The 15,743-nt window shown below is 37.7% G+C and overlaps 2 protein-coding genes across 2 annotated transcripts in view; one reads left to right on the top strand and one right to left on the bottom strand.

Annotated features, from left to right (window-relative positions):
• The window catches only part of Syx1A (Syntaxin 1A), an 84,939-nt gene extending 80,675 nt beyond the window's left edge, over positions 1 to 4,264 (top strand). The window contains exon 10 of the mRNA XM_090162882.1: positions 226 to 4,264. Within this exon, the coding sequence (XP_090019008.1) occupies positions 226 to 306 (81 nt within the window). The 3' untranslated portion in view covers positions 307 to 4,264. The remainder of the gene's footprint in view (positions 1 to 225) is intronic.
• An 8,674-nt stretch (positions 4,265 to 12,938) lies between these two features.
• On the bottom strand, positions 12,939 to 13,949 carry LOC149921962 (histone-lysine N-methyltransferase SMYD3-like). The gene is made up of 2 exons (XM_090162196.1): positions 13,807 to 13,949; positions 12,939 to 13,638 (listed from the first exon to the last, which is right to left on the bottom strand). The coding sequence occupies exons 1-2, from the start codon at positions 13,947 to 13,949 to the stop codon at positions 12,939 to 12,941; spliced, it is 843 nt and encodes a 280-aa protein (XP_090018322.1).
• Between the last annotated feature and the right edge of the window lie 1,794 nt (positions 13,950 to 15,743).

The raw sequence follows: 15,743 nt of genomic DNA, 5'->3' as shown, positions 1-15,743 counted from the left end.
TGCTATTGTCAAATATTTGTAACCATAGAGGAAACACAAAAGTGTAAAATTATTATCCAAAAGAGGGCTAAGTGATACCTTTGGGTTGCGAAATGTAAAAGCGTATTTTTGGGAATATTAATCCAACCTCCAATAATTGTATTGAACGGTTCTGGTTAATTTAACTCTAATTAATTTATTTTATTTTTATCTCTCACCTTTATTCAACGCGTTGGACCATTGCAGAAGAAGATCATGATACTGATTTGCGTCATAATCCTGGTGGTGGTGCTCGTCTCGACACTAGGTGGCGTATTAGGCCTGTAAAATAAGCGTATAACATACAACCAAACACCAGTTGACATCTGCCTTTGCCGGTCGGACCAGTGCTGGAACTATAAAACTCCGAAAGAACGAAAAAAAGAGATAATCCCTACTGGAAGTTGAAAAGAATTCCTCTAAAATGATCCCCCTTTACTTCATCGCCCTCAAACCGCAAAAAAGGAAATATGTTGAAATAATAATAAACACTATAATCATAACCATAAATAGTTGGCTGTGCCGTTTTCGAAAGCTTTAACGCGTAGGTAAAAATCCCTATGATTCCTCCCATCACGTAGTAAGATCTTCCTAAAAAAAACCTAACATCTTTGTATGCTAAGCTAATCGCTCGCGCAACACCGTAACGCATTTGCCTCTCGCAAAGGCTTAGCGCAAATTCGTTACGACAGTCGCGCTTTTTCGATTAGCTTCACACATAAACACATTAGAAGAACCGTAACTTTCATTAATGAATAAAAATGTAGTTTATTACCGTTAATATTTCTTAGGAGTTGAAGAAAAAATCGAGTTAATTTGGTAAAACAAAATGCAAATGTTTTTTGAAATTTAACAAATTCATCCATCGTTGGTACAGAACATTACAAAGACTTCATCAATGTTCAAAACAAATGCTTTTATCTTGATGTTATTTCCCTAAATTTATAAGCATTCCGCTTGGAATAATGTGTCAGTTATTGATATAAACAATAAACTGTAGCGAAACTAATTACAAGCGCGGTTATTCAACGTTACCAGCGCCACTTCAACCAGTGAAGGTAGTGGTTATCAAAACCTATAAAGTGCATGCAAACAAAAAATGTTTTGGAAACCATTTAAAACTTAAAAAAAGGAGAGTCTTCAGTCGCAATAATCTTAATTAACTCTATAATTATTCTACTGAATTTAAAACGGTAGTTATAATTGTTTATTTTTAAACTTTATCTCGGAAAAGATTTTCATCAAAAAAAGATAAAAACACTGAGTTCCCTGATGTGATAATCGTGTAAGGAGCCTATTTTTTAAGGCTTTCTATAATTGTTGTATAATATATTAGTACTAAGAAAATATGGTTGACCGATAAAAAAAATGGCTATAGAAAGAATTACCATCTGTATGTTATAACGTGGGAAAAAAAACTTACATTTAAATTTTTTCCTGTAGAAATTTTCTTATAGCAAAAATGGCTGATTTCATTTTTCTAAAAACCAAATCGCCATTTTCTTAGAAAATAAAACAAAAATTTTCTTAAGTGCTGGCAAAAATGTAACGGCCCACTTTTGGTAGCAAAAGGGTTCAAATGAGCGCTAACATAAAATTACGAAAAGTTTGTTAATCAATGCGAGAGCTATATAAATTAATATACAATTTTTTATACAGTATATAACATAAATGTGTTATTAATATATTTATTTGAAGTTCTAAAAAAATCACCCCCAGTAGCGATTCATTTTTAATGACTGATTTTTATTTAGTTTTATAAATAAATAATTTATATCTAGGAATGAATAGGCTATGTAAACGCAAAAGTGTAGCATATCAAATTTTGTAGGAATGACAAATTTACATTTTTTTAGCTATATAAAAGGTAATATATATACCGCATGGTTTTAATTTATGATTAAAACAGTGTAGGGGGTTTCAACTGCTTTTATAACTACGAAAAAAAAGCTTCGGTAAACATTACAAAGTATATTATTACGAAAACATAAGACATAGGCCCAACGCACAACTTTGAAATGAAAGGTTGTCGATTCTACTTAAATGTCGAACACGCGTTAAATATAATAACGATTATAATTAAAATTTTGCTCGTGTCATGGGGAGATATATTTCAATTATTAATCATAATAGATTTGAAGAGATGAAATCCTGTTAAGTGTTTTGCCGCATCTTGTGACTAAACACGTATTACGTGGGTGTAACGAACCGTAATTTTGCCGACGAAATTATTTAAAATTATGTAAACCGCCATCTATCAGTAGATAAAAGAAACAAATTTAAAGCTTTTAACACTGCCAAGGCCTAACAACGATCGATAAATAGCCTAATTTCGTGTAAAAAGCTACAACACAAGGAGGATCTATAAGCAGTACAAGCCGAACTACGAAATTATTTACATTTTGCTATAGCACCATCTATCAATAAAATAAATTATTGAACGCATTGAACACTGCAAAGGCCTAACGCGGGGAAATTAAAATGCTTAAAATCTTCAGCGGAAAAGGGGAATTCGACCTACAGAGTGTCCAATCTTAGGCATGGGCGGACGTCGACAGAATGTTAATTTGATTTTTTTTGTTGTGACATCGTCACTAACAGAAATGGCTAATATGCCACATGGATCTCAGACTCTTCAAATTTCAAACTTGCAACCCTCGGTTATTTAATATGGGAATTTTTTCCCGCTATTTTACGGGTTATTGGATCGGAAATTTAACCCGTAAAACATTCGGAAAAATCTATAATTGTATAATTATGGGATTTTTAATTTCAATACAAGGGTGTTAAAAAAACAAAATCTACATCGATGTGTTTTTCAAATGTCTACATTTCTAAACTCTTAGACGTCTAAAATATTTCTATTACCGTGGGTTAAAAAAAATATATTAAAGACTTAAAAAAAAGCAAACAAAATATTTCGAAAAATGGTCTTTAAGCTTGATAACAGCGTTGGATTAAAAATAAAACAAAATACAATGAGAGAATTTTTCCCCCGGAATATTTCGGAATTTCTTAAATGCTCGGTGTATGTTTATCTTGATGGTAAATAATAAATAAAAATGCAAGAAAAAAATAAAACATGGCCTAACTAAAATAAAAAAGGGGGTTAGAACTTAACAGTCGTTTGGAACCGCGTCAAAAAAAACTGGCATTAAATAATAACATAGGGTGAAAAAAATACCTTGAAAATTTAATTTTGCTCGTTAACGTGTATAAATATAAATACTTCAAAAAGTATAATTTTATTTTTTTATTAGAAGAGTTTACTTTGTAGATGGGTTGAGTCTATTTTGATTTGGAGCTCAACTTAAAACTAAATATTTAAAATATACCTTTTGCAATTATTAACCTTTTTCTCTATTAAATGCACGTTGTAGATTGAAGAAAACAAAATCTTTAGTACATTTATCAATCATGTTTCTTTAACCGTAGGTACATAAATAATAACCAATTTGGCTTTAACTAAAAGGGGTGATGCATACATTATTGAAATTTGTTTAAAATTTGAAGGGAATGTATATATAATTTATATAAAAAACCCAAAATCCCCTTTAATTTATGTAATATGTAAATTAACATACTAAAAAAAGTGCAATATTACAAAACATTAATTAAAATATTGGGGAATATATTTATACCCTATTTTCACCCAAAAATTTTTGGAGAGGAATTATTTTTGGTGGTAAATCAGGGATTTTTTTATTTATTTATTTAAGAAAAGTACCCCCGTTTGTACAGTAGAATTTTAAATTTTAATTTTTGTCCCTTCAAAAAAAATGTCTATAACGTACCCTCAAACAGCCTTGCCTTTGCAAAAAATATATAAAAAAATATATGAGTGTCAGCCTTTCACAATTTGGAAAAAAAATAATAAAAACACGTGAGAATTCAAATTTTACGCGAAAGTCAGATAAATAAACATTTAGTTTGTTACATAATTTCAATCATCTTTAAACCTTTATCCGCCATTTCAAAGTGATGTGTAATTATAAGCGTTAAAATATAGGTTGTAATAAATTAATAAAAAATTATGAAAAAAATATAGTAGCGTATTAACGAAAGTGGTTTAGGCCACGTTTCCAGACCTTTTGGCTACGTATTCATTTTTAATATATTCTTATGTACAAATTGTATTAAACGATTAATATAATATAATATTTAGCACCCAGCAACCTCCTTTAAGTATTGAATAAATTAATTATAACTAAGGTACGTTGAAGAGGCTATGCACCTTCAGAATCATTTTCATTGTAAATACTGTTTACAATAAATTGTGGTTTGGTCACATACTTATTGTTGTTCTACGGACCTAGAGACTTGCCTTTATTTACCCAAAGCTACTTGCTCATAATACTACGAATGCGATTTCAACTAACTGTAATACGAATAAGCTAATAGCTAACAATGGCACGAATAGGCTAGTAGCTAAGAGTAGTGCGAATAGGCTAGTAGCTAACAGTAGTGCGAATAGGCTAGTTGCTAACAATGTTTCGAATAAGTGGATAATAAAAGTACGAATAAGCTAGAAGCTAACAATGGTACGAATAGACTAGAAGCTAACAATGGTACGAATAGACTAGAAGCTAACAATGGTACGAATAGACTAGAAGTTAACAATGGTACGAATAGACTAGAAGCTAACAATGGTACGAATAGACTAGAAGCTAACAATGGTACGAATAGACTAGAAGTTAACAATGGTACGAATAGACTAGAAGCTAACAATGGTACGAATAGACTAGAAGTTAACAATGGTACGAATAGACTAGAAGCTAACAATGGTACGAATAGACTAGAAGTTAACAATGGTACGAATAGACTAGAAGCTAACAATGGTACGAATAGACTAGAAGCTAACAATGGTACGAATAAGCTAGTGGATAATAAAAGAATGAATAAGATAGATTTGTGGAGGGTTGATGAAATTTGAGAGATTGAGTGAAATTAGAATTGTTGTAGTTACAAATAGTGTTATTAGAAATAATAATTCTAATTTTTTAGCTATAGTTCTATCGATTCCAACAGTTTTTTTAGAAATTGAGTGTGGGCGATTTCAAGGAATTTATTTTTTTCTTTTTCAATTTTGAATAGTAAGTACTCGGTGCAGCTTCCCCAAGAAACCATATCAAAAGTAAGCTTAGTGTAGGGAGCTGTTGGCTCGCGTGGCATGCAAGGCTTGCCATCACCCTCCTACGCATTGTAACCCGGCCACCTGAATTAATGGCTTCAAAAGTCGCTTGACGCCTTAGGCCTGAGGTGATGCCTTGGGTATTAGCCTAGCTGATTAAGTAAGGTATAATTTTCTTAAGAAGTACTTAAACAAACCTTTAAAATACCTTATTTTTTAACTGTGTAGCTAGGCTTAACCGTTGAGTTCCAAAACAGTAAACATAGGGTTAGATTCGAGATAAACTTTACCGCGAAGACGATTCAGTTAGAATGGAACAGGCGTTGCATGCCCTCAGGATCAGTGAGTGGGCTAGAGCTCGAAAGAAATAACTGAACACCCAGGCAACTCGAATGGTAAATTCATCTTCAAGGGCTCCGGGAGAAGATTGAAATTCCATTCACAGCTACAAAGGTTTCACTCACAACAGCGACGAGGACGATCGCAAGGTTAATACCATTGAATTGGGGATAATACTGCTAGAACTACAATTACGATTTCGGTTGCCATGGTTAAGCGGGACCTGTTCTGATAAGACTGTACGAAATTCATCTTTATAATTAGGCGGTAGCGCTATCTATATTTTGTAAAGTTATATGGCTTAAATAAATAATTATGAGCTAACTCACCGTAACTTGAGTTAAAAAGGATCGTGTTGACAGAATAAAATTATTTTTAAACAACTTCAAAGGTTAACGGTAATAGTTAGTGTAGGGAGCTGTTGGCTCAATCTCGTGGCATGCAGGGCTTGCCACCACCCTCCTACGCATTGTAACCCGGCCACCTGAATTAAGGGCTTCAAAAGTCGTGTGATGACTTAGGCCTAAGGTGGTGCCTTGGGTATTAGCCTAGCTGATAATTATTAGTTGTTTTAGTTATTATTAGTTTGTTTGTTACGAGTAATCATACATTTCAATTTCGCATGAGATTCGCGAAAAAATTCAATTGCAATATAGTTGCCAGCACTAGAGACAGATGCCGCCACGGTAGAACTATAAAGTTAATTATGTCTCCTTATCGAATGAAATTGGTCCCGCGCTAGCCAGATTTAGTTGTACCTCTATTTATTCCTAACTCAATGGTTAATACTGTGGGAGCTATTCACGTGGAGGCTCTAGTCCAAGCGTTCAACAACAACGAGGATGGTTTAACGGGCCATGGGCACCCACCGAGGGGGGGGGGGGAATCAGAGCAAATTCCCCTTTTTATGAGCTATAAATGCACTAATAAAGGTATGAAGTTCCTTCCCCCTTTTGACTAAATATAACGATTTCAAAACTTTCTGCGGGCGTATTTGTAACAGGAATTACCCCAATCAGCAGAAGGGATTTCCCGGATGGATATATTGTAAAAGCGGTTCTTATCATACCAATAGACCTATGACAAACCATGTGGCTACTGCAATACATTACATTATAATCGAGCTGCCCATAGGCGTGCGCACGATAGGGCCAGGGTGGGCCATGGCCCGACCTGAAAACTGAAAGGGCGCAAAAATCTGGGAAAAAAGGGCGCAAGCCTTAACATTGTAGGGGCCCAAAATTTCCTAAAATCCACCAAAAAAATATTCTAAACTAGAACAAGAGAAAATCGATAAAAAGGTAAGAATGTAAAATACAAATAAAAGTATAGTTATGGGTAACATGCAAAAAAAAATAACTGTTATTTGGTGATATTCTAGATTCACTAGAGATTTCCAGGCGTTTTTGGACACGTATTTTACATTTTAATAAACTGTTTGTGAAAATGGCGACTTACGGACACTGTCGCGAAATTAGTCGTTTGGAGCTAGGATACGTTATTTTGGGACTCTGTAGCCACGGTCACACGACTGCCGAAAGCGATTCGATAGTACATTTTAAACTAGCTGCTAAAAATGGTTTAACCGTTTGAATGCTAGTTTACTAAATGTAGTTCACACGAGCCCTAAATAACAACTAGTATTCGTTAGTACAACGTCGTAACTATATTTGCTACAGCGAAATACATGACCACTGCATGTTAAGCATGGACTGTAGTCAGGGACGTCATTAGAATGGGGCAACACGCGGCAATGTAATTTTGTAAACTATATTGGTGTTTAGTCTAGTTTAAAATAAAAAGTACTATTGTTTTGGCACATACTCCATAGATACTCTAAAAAATACCAATTTCTAGCCAAATCTATTGAGAAAGAAAGGAACTACACAGGAGCTCCGTGGTATTTAATAAGTTTCACAAATAACGATAGAGGGCGCAAGAGCTTAAAAGGGCGTAAAAAATAAGGTGGCCCGACCTGCTTTAAATGCCTGCGCTCGCCTATGGAGCTGCCTATGAGAAGCTTCAGCGTGACAATAAATACAGGGTGGAAGCCTCAGCCATGGTCCAGCCTCGGTACTTCTTCTAGTACAGCAAAGTGCTGCGGGTGGAACACTTCTACAGGCGCTGGTAGGCCAAAAATAGACCAATGGGAGAATTAGAAGCGCATCTTTATCCAATCGCCCGAAAAAGCATCTAATTCTCCCACTGGTCTATTTTTGGACTACCAGCGCCTGTAGAAGTGTTCCACCCGCAGAATGAATGTGTATTTACCTTTCCATTACATGGATCCCTTTCGTAACAGGGAGGAGTCTAAAAATTAGATTATCAGGTACATTGAAAAAGATAAATGTTTGCATTATTTATAATTGTACATTTACATTTGTATACACATAATTTAATTATGCTTCAAAACCAAACTTTATTTTTTATTTGGGTATTAAACGTTCGTTTGCCCAATTGACTAGAATTTGTTTATTTTGACGTATGGCGTCCCAGTTTAACGACTCACAAAAGCCAAGATAGGTTGCAAATTCGATCAGCTCATCAGATCTGAGGTTAACAAAACGCGGACACTTTTGGAGAATATGGGGAATATCTAGCTTCGACCTCATAGCCGCAGATGGGACACGCAGGGTCGTCGCCGAAGAACGGCGCGAGGCAGTGGGCAGGGCACCTGTGCGAGCCAAGAATAATAAATGACTTCCACGGTCATTGTTGTAGAAAGATTCGAAAGCGGGAGTTTCTTTGATTGAATACACAGCGAGACTGGGATGCTTAGAAACGTCCGTCAGCCATTATTGATTTGAGTTTTCAAGCACCACTTTTTCCACCACATTACGCCATTCACGGTAGTTTGCGCAGTTTGAACGACTATGTCCGATACCGTAGTTCTGGTCTAAGAGTCCGGTCCTGTTAGCCCATTTAGTGTTGTGCCCCATTCCACGAAGGTAGAGATAGACTCGCTTGGTCATACATATTAATGAGACGACCTAGGTAATTCAGTTTGCTTTTGGCTTCTCTTTCCGTGAAAGAAGACCACGCCATCTCCCCTTTAATTGCAGCGTTTGCCGTTAGCAAATTTCCTCCTATTGCAAATTTACCAATGGCTGTTTGGGCCATATCCATGGCTTTAATAGTGGATGGGGCGACACATACAACTTCGTTGGCGTACGTCAAACTAGGCACTGCCACAGCTTTCCATAGTGTGCGGGCAACGGCGTATAAAGCGTGTGAACGTCTTTTCGTGCTCAGACAGATAATCAAAGGAAGCCGAAATAGTTATCCCCAGGTATGTTGCACTATTTGCCTGGTGAATGGGTTTCCCTTGTATCCGTAGATAATTAGTGGTGTCTGACGGAGACTGATTCCATGCCAGGAAAGAGCATTTTTCAGGACAGAATATTAACCCATACTAGTTGGCAAAGCCACTGCAAGTGTCTAAGACGGCTTGAAGGGCTTCTCTTGATTCAGCCGCATTAAAAATATCATCAGCGAAGAACATTCCCGAAATGGTAAAAGACAAAGAAACATAAGATGGATGACGCAAATTGAACCCTTTATTTACCTTTATTTAATAGATCACCTCTCAACGTATAATATATTATAGTTACGTATAATATATTAAAATATATTTATACTTTGTAAAATAAAATTCCCCGGGTTGATTCCTATAAAACCAAAAAATACATTTACCCTATCTTAAAATGTTATTCATATAATAATATATAGTATATAATAATAAATTATTATATATATATATATACTTTGTATCATATAATTTCCCAGGTTGATTTCTGTTAAAACTAAACTAAATTTAAGTTACATACTAAAATCCCGAGCTATGATTGTTTTTTGAATGCTTCCAGAAAGAGGTAAATTTGCGACCAGCAAAATCTTTAGCAGACGCACTAAAGTAGCCAATTAAAAAGTGGACAGGGTGCGAGATTTAGAGCCGCGTTCTTTAACGACGTTATCAATTATCATTGTGTTTTTTTTTAATTTAAGCTTCCTTTTGCCATAAATAGATGGCACCACGCTCTGCAGTAAAGTGGCGTTTTTCGAAGAATCTGTTAAATTCATGGGCATCTCTAATAGCAGGGGCCTCTTCATAATATAGTGGAATGACTGAGCCGCCACTTGCTTTAGAGGGTCGTTCCTTAATGTGGTAAGGGGGCTTGTGTGGGTTTGGGCTAAGCTGACGGGTCTGGTGGGTCTTCGAACGCCAGATTCCTGATGTGTTCCCCAAACTCCAAACTAAACGCGACCTGGTTCCCCCAATGGTCACACCTTGCACGGTGGGGGGCTTACGGTTGATTGTTGACCCAAAGGGCTGTTGGTGCAGAGTCTTTCCTGTGTCCAGCTCGTCCCGGAGGTGAGATCGCCTAACTGAGCTGACTGTTTCCCTAGTGGTTACGCCTTGTTGGTGGGGAGCTTCAGGGAGTTGTTTGACGTACGGGCTGTGCTGGGTTAAGGATTCCTATACCAGATTGGCCGTGCTTAGACTCCTGACCGAATGTAACCATCCTCTGTTGAGGTTTCGGGCCTCGACTATGGCCCGTCTAAAACTAGTTCCGCTTGTCGGCCGTAAGTGGCGTCCTGTAACCTGGGTGAGGGGGGTCCTGGTGGTTGAGTCGAAGGATGCAGTTGCGGTCACTCAAGGCCCAACGGTCCCTAGGCAATACACTGCTTTGGCCTCTGAATCCGGGGTCGACAGGTGGTTGATATTGGCCGATATCAATCAATCGGCTGTCCTTCGGGACAAGGTCAACTGGGCTCCGACTACTTTATTGTTAGTCGGGTCCGGGTATATCCGTTCCGTAGCTCTGGTCTAGCGTTGCTAGATCCCCTTGTTGGGCTCCATGGTGGGTGGGGAGCGGGACGGATGAAATTTCTACTACTCAAACATGGATTCCGAAAAACAAAACCCATCAACTTCCGAGTTGTCTTTTCCTGCGCTTGGCGCAGATTCACTTCTTGCTCCTCCACCGGAGCATTCTAATTTCGAGAAATTAAGGCTCCTTCGGGAGACCTTTGAAGCTCTTTTGGAACAAAGAGATGGGCGCATCACCATCGACTTCCGTCGGGATATGCGTTCCACATTTAATGCTATGTCCGACCTTCTCGCAGAACAGGAATGTAAACTCGCTGCCCTGTCTGCAAAAAATACTGAAAACGAATTATTTGTAAACAAATTGATTTCTCAGCCTCGCTTCGCCGAGATTGCACGCACTAAAGGGGCCCCTCCTAAGGGCCCCTCTATCACTAAACCTTCTACTGCTCCGGGCCCTAAGGGTCCGCAGCCACGTTTGCTACCCAACGACCATGTTGTCCTGGTCAAGGCCACGGACACTAAAGCTACCACCGCGGACCTTAAAAAGTCCCTGTGCTCAGAAATCACTCCTTGGAAGGAGCGCATTATGGTCCAGTCCATTCGTCCGGGCCGTACTGGTTTGGTCGTTCGCTGCCCCACGGCAGAGGACGCCACCAAGCTGAAGTCTGCCCTTGGCAAATCGAAAAAACTTTCAAAAAATGTGCGGACTAGCACCCCGACTTTGGCTCGCCCCAAAGTAATTATCTTTGGCGTTGATGGCGCAGTGAAAAAGGAGGACGTTGGTCCCCTTATTCTTGATCAGAATGATTTACCGTTCACTGACGACGACATGGTGGCTATGTTTTGCCTCCATGGTCGGAATGGCACCAACAACTGGGTGTTTGAGTGCTCTCCGGGGCTCTACAAACATCTCATGTCTCTACAAAAAATTCATCTGGATTGGTCTATGTGCCCACTCAAAGAGTACTTTTTCGTACCAAGGTGTTTTAAGTGCTGCCTTCTCGGGCACACCCAGAAATCTTGCTCTGCAACTGAGCAACTTTGTACCTCGTGTGGTGGTGCCCACGGGTACAAGGACTGTAAGGCAGCATCAAAATGCTGTCGTGCGTGCCACTTAAACAATTCTACTCATGGCACTTCCTTCAAGACAGGGCATAAGTCGATCGACCCTAATTGTCCCCTCTATAAGAGGGAGCTTGAACTCCGGAAACTTCGTACCGGCTATGTGGAGACTCCTGAGTAATTCCTCCACTACCGGTACCATCACTTCCTCTTTTACACTAACCCTAACTGTTTCTCATTGTACTTCTATTCTTTTCTCTAGTTTCCCACTTTAAACCTGGGTCCTTCTGACCCTACCCTTTTCCGCCTTTTTGGCTCTTTCCTGTCATTCTTCTTTGCACTCCTCCATATGCCGTTTATTGGCCTTTGCACTACACTTTTAATTAATTTATAACTCCTGTAGTATGGAAGCTTTTATAGTTTTTCCGTGGAGCAGGAGTATAAAACAGACACTTAATGCTTTAAATTATTGGAAAACCACATAATATCATAAATCAGTTGAACATACATATTGTTATAAAATTACTTACAATTGACAGTATTGAATTGATTTGGCTAGACGTTTGGCAGTGGCCCAAAAATTGTTTTACTTCTTTCAGTATCATAATAACTTTTTACATAATCACTCATAAGTGTGCCTTTGTCTAAGTTGCCAGCGTCAATTACATCATTTTAATTGAAGAAGACTTCACTCAGGAAAAGAGCTTTACGAAATATTTCCGAGTTATTATTTTAAAATTAGCGTAATCGTATTTTTTAAAAAAATCAATTCTTTTAGGAAATATATAGTCTTCTGTATGGTACTAGTTAAATTATAAACTTTAGCTAGAAAATAAGTTGTGCTTTCTAGAATGCCGGTTGTCATAAAGTTCCCTCATTATGGTTTTGGGGTTATATTTACCCAAAACTCTGCACCTAATAATGCTATTTCTGGTTGCACGCCCCAAGATGAGCCGTCCAGAACTCCAGATTGGAAATGCTGCTTAGTTACGCAAACCATTCATTCATTCATTCATTCGGAAACAGTTTCTCCGGCTGACATGAATTTCAGCTAGACAATTAGCCCAAAAAAAATTATCCAAGTAGTTTGGCCACCGCACCTCAATCTGAAATATTTCCAAGGGCATGTGGCATTTGATTAATTTCAAACGAGCCACTAGAAGTCTCAATCTCGGGTAAGATCGTAAATTGAAATCAAAATATATGATCATACAAAACAATACGGCCGATAGACACTGATATCGTCCAGTGACCAAATTACTACACTTTTTGATATCGTCAAATTTTAACATTCTTGTAAATCAGCTCCTGCTCTATCAACTCGTCACAAACATCCCTTGCTTACTATCGGAGCTAAGCGAAATTGAACAAAGTACACCACGCCACAGATAAAAAACATCAAACATTAAAACTATGAAAGGTTTAATGAAAATACGGGTAACATACAGAGTATTGCTTTATTTTCGCAATATTAAAAAATAACAGATGGTTATGAAAATGAATAAAACTAGAACAAAAGTGAACCATCCGTCGTGTAATGGTTCAAGTCAGATAAATTTAAAGCGCTGTTGGACATTGAGCGAAATAGGTTAGAACGCGTTTAACACAAAGAAATATAGTGTTCTCTTCGTCTACAAGCTCTTTTAAGATATTATATGATTTCGACAGTAATTCGAGAGCGCATTTTACTTTTCCAATTCTTAAGTACAATTGAACAATTTTGCTGTACAAAATTCCGTGTCTATGGTGATTTCCCCCGTAGTAAAAAGTGCTGACTTTCAAACATTCGAGTCCCAACGAAATGCCCTCTTCCGACAGACCAAGAATGAAACAGCACAGAAAAGCAACGTGCAGAAGGCGGAGTCTACAAATGTGGTATTCGCCCAGGACGTTTTTCTGCTTTTTGAGAAGCGCCACGCATTTGTTCAGCGTCACTTTTAACTCATCGTCAGACTTGGAATTTACGTGCTTTGTGAAATCGTAAAATGCTTGAGAAAGAGCGACCACGTTTGAGTCGGTGGCTTTCTGGGCGTCCAGTATTTGGAATCTGGCAGCTTCCTTCTCGTCATTCAAACAACGGTGACAATGGCAAGTGAAGTAATATTGGCGCTCTAAAAGATCTCTTCTTTGGGCTTTTGGAAGGGCGATGTCCAGGTACGAAACGCTTATTCTCTTGATGTCATCGTGCGGAATGTCCTTGACCGCCCTGATTACCAAGGTTTTGCCGTTGAAGGACCCGTACGCATAAGGGTCGCAACTGTGATCGAAGATAGAGAATCACAAACACAAGCCACCTCCAATTATTTGAAATCCCTCATCCTGGATTATATTTGAATTAATGGATAATTTGTAAAAAATATCGAAGAGGAGCTTCTTGTCGGCTTCGTTGTTGGGGTCATAAAGGTCCGGGAAAAACTTGACAAACTTTACTCCCTGCTTCATCTCAAAGAACAACATCTTTGGTAAATCTTCAGAGATTTCTTCGTGGTGTCCCATCAAATCGTCGAACGACCTACTGTAGCAGCCGACAGTTTCTCGAATTGAGGTTCTTCCACTTTCTCCCGCCATCTTTATCTTCATGTAGTCTGGCCATTATTAGGTCTTTGGCTTCCAACGGAAACTTCTTCAAACGGGCGCATTCCAGCTTGTAGAAATATGACCAGGCCTTCCTTTGGCAATGGACGTCGCAGATATAAAGCAGTTGGCATTGACTACAGCGTTTTGGCTTTGGTCTGGCTGCCAAAAATCATTTTCGTTGAATACGGGTTCGTTGCTACTTATCAGACAATAGTCGCATATTATTCCCTTTGCCCGTTCCAAGACGACAAACCCCAGTGATTCGGATCTGCAAATTACGTCTCCTCGACTAAATCCCATCTTTTTATCTAAATAAATTTAAAGTAATTTATGTTAAGTTGTCGGTAAATATAAAGTTATTAACTTAAAAGAGTTTGTTGAGAAAGCTTTTACTACCACAATATGCCACCAAGATTTTCAGCTTGTAAAAAGTGCCGCTGATTTAAAAATTTTAAATTTTCTAAACACCTGAACTTATAGGAAATCTTAAAAAAGCACCTAGGGGGTCTAACTTGATAAACATGATGTATGGGACTGGGGTCAGCACTTATTTGCCTGGCTGATGTTACCAGCGTTATGGCATTCTTATGGAATCTAAAACCTTTTTCCTATTTTAATTTTAAAATCCGTTTGAAGTAAATATTGAAGCAATATTAAATGTGATAAAAAATTAAAGTTTTAAAGTATTTGACTTTTGTTATAAGGGTATTTATGGGAAAGATGTTCCTATATCATCCTATTTTTCAAGATATTTTTAGCTTCAAATCCTATATTTTCTGTGTTAAGTTCCTAAAATTCCTAGAATTTAAAACAAATAATCGCTAGGAGTCCTGATTTCGGGTGGTAAGCAAAGGACACCTTTATTGCTTATTCAAAAATGTAATCAAATGATATCTACTAGAAATTGATAATTAGTCGATTCCGAAAATCAGTGGGTGAAAATTCCTTTCCCTAATTTGGTGTTAATAACTTCTTACTTTCCACTCTCCCAAGCCAATGCCCACTATGACACTGCGACGTAAGGATAGCCCAGGTAGGGGGAGGTTTTCAAATTCATCAGGATCGTTACAGTGGTTAAAACCAATCTAAATCAATAATCAAACGTGGGTTATTATCAGTGTTGCAATTAGGGGTACCAATTTGAATGAAAAACGATTTAGAAAATTTAACAATTCCCCTTCTTTTGTTACTGTAGTTGTAATTATCTATAGATCAAATAACCCATCCTTTATCAACCATGACCTACTAGTAACTTTTATCACTGCAATTAATGATTATTGTATTAACCTCAAATTGAAACTACTGGTTCTAGGTGATTTCAATGACCCTAAAATACATTGGAATTCTGCTGTACCAGCTCCCCTAGCCTGTCGTCATACTAAGACCTTTCTTGAATGTATTCTTGATAACAACGCGATTAAATTTAAAACGTTTCGACAACTCGACGCGTTTGATACGTAAACGTTTCCAGATTTCGACGCGTTTGAAACTTAAACGTTTCCAAAACTCTATGCGTTAGGTTAACTCGACACGTTTAAAACTTTAACTTTTCGAGAAATCTACGAGTTGCAAAATTAAACGTTTCGTCAAATAGACGAGTTTCAATTTTAAGCACTACAAGACCTCAACACGTATAAAACAATAATTTCTAGAACTTAACATGCTTTGAACGAAAACGTTTTGTAATTCGACGCGCAAAAAGACTTAACGTTTCTTCTACTCAACGCGTGTTGGTATAGTATATGTCTGTGAGAGCGTTGCATTTTCCCGTTTAGAAAAACGTCT

This window comes from Leiobunum rupestre, chromosome 11, assembly GCF_980474605.1.
Source record: "Leiobunum rupestre chromosome 11, qqLeiRupe1.1.hap1, whole genome shotgun sequence".
In the NCBI taxonomy this organism is placed as follows: domain Eukaryota; kingdom Metazoa; phylum Arthropoda; class Arachnida; order Opiliones; family Sclerosomatidae; genus Leiobunum; species Leiobunum rupestre.
Note: the sequence above shows the minus strand (reverse complement) of the source record. Positions and strands in the feature narration are given on the sequence as shown.